Source organism: Tauraco erythrolophus, chromosome 1 (genome assembly GCF_009769465.1).
Source record: "Tauraco erythrolophus isolate bTauEry1 chromosome 1, bTauEry1.pri, whole genome shotgun sequence".
Taxonomy (NCBI): Eukaryota; Metazoa; Chordata; class Aves; order Musophagiformes; family Musophagidae; genus Tauraco; species Tauraco erythrolophus.
In genome coordinates, this window is record NC_141465.1 from 76,969,922 (window position 1) to 76,975,921 (window position 6,000).

The window sequence follows — 6,000 nt, forward strand, 5'->3', positions numbered from 1 at the left end:
CTTCCTAGAGGAAAAGCAACAATGAAAAGCTTTGTATTTTTTTCCCACTACCTGAAACAAAGCATTTCCCCAAAACACTACTTTAAGTAGAATCTGACAGATTCTCCAAAACATTAACACAACAGTCCTGTCTTCTAAACACTGGTCAGACATCTAGAGAAACTATTTCAAGTGAAGAACTCTGAATTAACTTTGTGAGTTCTTTTTTATTTCTGTGTTTTAATTTTCTGCTTGAATAAAAATAATAATAATACTTTTTTATTTCATGGGGTTCTACTAAAAAATAGTATACATTCAAGCCTGTAGGACAGATTGAGAAATGGTATTACTGAAGACTAGATAAGCACCTAGCATACATACCCAATGAGGTTTAAACATACCTTCATGGGAGAAAAATACTGGCAAAGTCATAACCAAAATTAAAATTCAGTATATTGTCAATATCAGCAGATTATCTTCAGAGAGCTTTCTAATCACACGAAAGGCAAGCGTGACAGTGTTAGAAGTTACCTAACTCATTTTTCCACCAAAAAAAATTAAATTTCTTAATCTGCATACTCACTAATTTCTAAACCTTGATATCTACCTGGGGTGTACCACTTCCAATCTGTTTCATTTGACAGCTTCTGTTCTTACATCACTGCAGACCTTTGCTGGCATGGACCCACTCATCCAGTTCAGCCTTGCTCTCACAAATAAAAGATTTCTCCAGAAAATCGTTCATTCTGAAACTAGAGTGGGTTCTGTCTGCAGCATAAACAACAGATAGTTCTTTGCCGCCAAGCTTGCAAATCTATTTTGGAGGGAAAGAAGGTCCCAGAGTTACAGCATCTACAAATGCTCAGACAACGTATTTTGTGCAGTATCTCACCAGGAGGCAGTAAACCAGCACTTGAATGTCTTTATCCTTCTTGCACACAGAAAGTAAGGAGCATCCTTCAATGCTACCACATTATTATGCTTATGTACACTCCATCTTCCTAATAGTATAAAACCTCAGCATTTGCAAGCATGAGAAGAAATAAGGCTTACTGGACACATCTGGCACAAGTAGGATCCAGAAACTGGTACTAGATGTCTGAAACACTAAGATCACGGGGTTCGAAGAATGCATTTCAGACAAGCAGTCAATCGCACAGTGAATAGGAGCTCCCAAACTGTTTACTTAGCTATCATCATCAGTGATAGCAGCTTCAAACAAGCATGGAAGCACTCTCAAGTTTCTAAACCCAGAGATGAACCCTATACCTTTGGCTTTATTCTGCACAGTCCACTGCCCTACACTAGGACACAACACCTCTGTCCTCCTACCTTCTGACTACACTCCTTATCCAGGAAAACAAGGCATCCATAGCTTCACTCATGTAGGGCACATGCCCTTTTATCAGTTTCCTGCCCGCCAAGTGCCAATCCTAACGCACACAGTCCAGACAAGTAGGGCTACTTGAAGGCACTGCAAGAAGAGCCGATGGCAGAAGCAGTTGCTTTGCACGACACGAGCTACAGCCAAGCCACTCCTTGGGTAGGAACTACTGTAAAACGCAGCATCCAGAGGAAGAACAGTAGCTGTGATTTTGTACCACCAAGATCCTTCATCCAATGCTGGCATCATGATGCACAGTGGGCAACTCTGGCCCAGAGTACACTGAGCAGTTCTGAAATCTTTTCCTTTTCCTCACATACGTCTAGGCAGAACTGCTGGGAGTGCACCCATCCACTTAAAACTGAGACGGTTCCCTTACTGAAGGTAAAGCACCTTGACTCGTTCTTATGAAAAATCCAGACAAAAACATTTTGTTTACTTCAAAAAGAAGAAAATGGTTTACATTTAAACCATTTCCTTGGAAAGAACTTTATCTGTTTAAAAAGCTACAGGGGCATCCTCTACTCTTGTTAAAGCTGTGCACCATGTCTGAAAGGGATGCAAGGCTCCCATACTACACAGTACAAGAGGAAGCTTGACTTTATAGTATTGCCACTAGGTGACTTCTCTGCAAACTGGGAGACCTGGATTTCAGTCTTGTTTCTAAGTCTATTTATGCATTTTTTAATATTAAATAGTCAAATGAGAACAGAAGCTACACTGGCAAGAGTGATCTCAACCTCTTCTAATCACCAGCTTTGGAGTTAAGTAAAGGTCCACTTGTTACCTCTCTTTCATTCACGAACACGTCATTCATTCCTATAAAGTAACTCAACTTCACCAGGTGGAGTGAAGGATTCCCTTGGTTTAGTTTGGCCTGGTATGCAGTGGTTAGACCAGGGAAGCAGAAGACTCAGGCGTGCATCTCAAGCTGAAGGGGGAATTTCACCTGGCTTTTCTACTTCTTGGGAGAGTAATTAAAATTACTCTCTAATTATATAATAACACAGGGATTCTTTCATCCAAATTAAAAAAAATAGCAAGGACAACATGGGAAATGCAGAAATATCTGCCAGTTAGAGACCTGGTCAATCAGTTTTCAGGTACAGTGAAAGTTGAGAGATTTTTAGATTGTGGTTTCGTATCAATATAAGCATATAGTTGTCATTTTCAGGCACATCTCATCCAAAATCTCTAAGTAAACAAGACTATGATTATTTGCCTCAACATGGATTAAATGCATTTGTGCAACTCTAAATTATAATTTAGAAGTCCTTGTACAGATACATATTATATCTGTAAATATGCATTCTTCCAGTTTAACCGGTAAAAAAGATGCAAGCTTAAGTCAAGAGCACATTAGGTCTTATTCTGACTGCAAACTTAAGTTCAAAAACATAACAACAAAACCCACAAATATAAGATGAGGTAAGTTGACAAGGAAAGATCCGGTTCACTTCCTGAAACTACATCTTTTTAATATTGCAAGTCAACAGCATATCCCTTTCAACTACAACTCAATCAAAATTTTCAGGACTTGCTAAAATTTTCAGGATTTCAGTTGCTTTTAGATTACTTTGCATAAGTGAAATTTGAGATTAAAAATTGCTCACGTGTCTTTTGCAAAGTACCTAGCCAAAAGCCAAAAGTTGAAATCTTGCAGTACAAAAGATGTCAGGAGAAAAATAAGAGCAGCATTTAGACCCACTCTGAGCAGTGCTGAGTCAACGCAACTATGGAAGTACAAGTTGCTTCCCATTCTGCTTCACCTGTCTACAGCTTGTCAGCTGGGGTCTGCATGCAGGCACTCCACTGCAACGCGCAATGCAAGCTGCAAAAGCCACAGCTAGGCATTCAGAGACTAGATGAATTTATATCATGGATTAAATGCAGGAAAACCAAAAGTATTTATTAATGAATAAAGTCTAACTACTTAAAGAAAAGCTGTTCTTCTATAAGGTACATGTGAACGATAAGGACTGCAAGGATATGGGAAATGCATTTTCCGTAATAGATTCAAAATAACTTAATTACATCAGTCTTTAGAAATCCCCAGTGAAAAAGTTAGGACACATATTAAGAAACACCTACTTTGAGAAAGTTGCAAGTCTCCAAAAATAACCAGCGCTCTGTCTCCTCCCTCTCTCCCTTTTCCCCTACTCACCCTCCTCCCCAATTTCAAAATACACCTTCCCCAGGCCTCGGTCTGGAACAGTAGTTTCTGTGAACAGACCATACCCAACTACACGATTAGCCATTGCCACCTTTTGCACTCCGCTCTACATTACGACGCAAATCCAACAGCCACGGTCCAACTAAGTTATTTGCAAGGGTTTCCCTTTCAGATGTCCAAGCCAAAGCTATAACCAGTTCTGCGACATAATTACCACCTCTCTCCACGGGCAATAACAGATCTCTGTCTGCGACGATGTGGCCAGCGGCGTTTTCTCATCCACGCTATGGTTCAAACGGTTGCTACGACTTCAGATGGTGCATCTACCCTTATTCTAGTGTGACTGGCTGCGTTTCAGCTGCCGACACCTATCTGATTGACGCATATCTAAACAACGCCGTGGTTATAAAAACAAACTGGCAGTGCACACTGGTGTTTCGCCACTGTGGATTCACTCCTAACAGAGCGGCTGGCAACGCGACCGTGGGAAATTTAAGAGAAACACGGGCATGCAGAAGGCCTAACGCTCACAGCCATCACCTCTTTACCAGGAGAGAGGTTTGTGTTCTGCACTTTTAAGAGGAGTGGGAAGTTCACGGAAATACCTGTGCAGGTACCCGAAAAGGCAGATCTCTCTCCGCCTTTGACGACACGCGTGCTGCACAAAAACACCCGGCTGCTTCCCTCTCAGATCTGCTCCGGCACATCCACTAAGAAAGTACACTGGAGGGCTGACCCGGTCCAACATTCGGGGACCCGCTTTTCCGCCCCCCGGTCACAGCCGCGGCACAGACTGCCGCCTGCCCGCCTGTGCCCACCCTGTCTGCCATGTTTCACGCAGGGGCACCCCAAACTTACCGCGTTGTAAACGCAAAAGGGGTGGAGGGGGGGGGGGTGGTAGGGCAAGCAGCGGAAACCGCTGGAGCCCCCTGCCCCCGCTCCGCCACCCCTGCGGCCGGTACCCGCCCACAGGGAGCCCGGGGCTGCGGGCGAGGCACCGGCGGGGGCGGAGGAGGGGGGTCCTGCCGCCCAGGGGCGCCCCCGGGAAAAGAGGGAGGCGGGTGAGGGAAGGAAGCGGCGGGGCAGGCACCTGAGCGGGCAGCGGGCAGGGCGTGGGCAGCCGCCGGACCGGAGATCCGGGCACTGCGGGGCGGCCCGGCGCGGGGGAGGAAGGGACGGAGGGGGGAACGGGCGGCCCGCAGGCCCCGGCGGGCCGGGCCGGGCCGCAGGTGGGCGTCGGGCGCGGCCGTCGGAGGAGCGGCCGCCGGGCAAGTCACCTCTTGACGCGGATGATCTGGTCGCGCATGGGTCGGATGTCCTGGAAGCTCTGCTGGTTGACCAGGCTGTAGACGAGGATGAAGCCCTGCCCGTTCTTGATGTAGAGGTCCCGCATGGAGGCGAACTGCTCGGTGCCCGCCGTGTCCAGGATCTCCAGGACGGAGGGGGAGGCGTCCACCTCGATCTCCTTGCGGTAGAAGTCCTCGATGGTGGGGTCGTACTTCTCGATGAAGGTGCCGGTCACGAACTGCACCGTGAGCGCCGACTTCCCCACCCCGCCCGAGCCCAGCACCACCACCTTGTACTCGCGCATCCTCCCGCCGCCGCCAGCGCGGACCGCCCGCCCGACCCGCACCTGCCGACGGCCCCTCCTCACCCCCCCGCCATGGGCCGCGCCGCGCCGCCCCGCCCTGCCCGCCGCCGCCTCCCCCGCTCCGCTCCGCTAGCGCCCGCCCGGCGGATGCTCCCGGCCGCGGCGGCTCCTGGGCGGCGCTGCCGACGGCGGGGCCGCGCTCACGGGCTGCGGCGCGGCTGAGGTGGGGCGCCGGCCCCGCCCCCTCCTTCCCCTGTCGCCACGGCAACAGCCAACCGGCCGGCGCGCAGGCGGGCGGGGGGGCGCCGAGGAGGAAGAAAGAGCGGGGAGGAGGGCGGGCGGCGCCTCGTCACGTGGCGCCTCCCCTCGCCACCCGCCTTCCTCCGCCGGAGGGCGCCGGCCAACCGGCAGGTGCGGCGGCCGCGCGTGACTCCGGCGGCAGCAGCAGCAGCGACTCGGCGGGTGGCGGTGGTGGCGGCCGCCGTCGTCCGTCCGTCTGTCTCCTCCGTCTGTCTCCTCCGGTCCCTCGCCCGGCGCTGTCGCCGTGGAGACAGGGGCCCGCTTCCGCCCCCGACCCGCTCTTCGGGCCGGCTCCGCCACACGCGCTTCCCGGAGGGCCAACCAGCGGCGGCGCAGCGGTCACGCGCCGGGCGGGATGAGCCAATGGGAGCGTGGGCTGGAGGCGAGCGCGCTTGGGCGGGCGCTTGCCGGCCCTGCGGCCGGAACTGCCCGTCGGGAGCCCGCGGCGGCGGGGCCGGGGCCCGGTGCTGGGTCAGCCGTCGTGGGGCGGGAGCGGCCTGTAGCCCAAGGGGCAGCTGGCGTCGCGCCGAGGGGATGCAGGGCGGTTGGGCGAGGCGGCGGTGGGCTCTGCGC

General features: G+C 51.3%; 1 protein-coding gene across 2 annotated transcripts in view; it reads right to left on the minus strand.

Annotated features, from left to right (window-relative positions):
• The window catches only part of RAP2A (RAP2A, member of RAS oncogene family), a 28,388-nt gene extending 23,252 nt beyond the window's left edge, over nucleotides 1-5,136 (minus strand). Inside the window, exons 1-2 of one of the 2 annotated variants that reach the window (XM_086611183.1) lie at nucleotides 4,993-5,127; nucleotides 4,814-4,941 (exon numbers count right to left, since the gene is read on the minus strand). In XM_086611183.1, the coding sequence (XP_086467309.1) occupies nucleotides 4,814-4,941; nucleotides 4,993-5,127 (263 nt within the window). Of the gene's footprint in view, nucleotides 1-4,813 lie in introns of both variants that reach the window. The other variant, XM_086611189.1, reaches the window with a different exon arrangement.
• Between the last annotated feature and the right edge of the window lie 864 nt (nucleotides 5,137-6,000).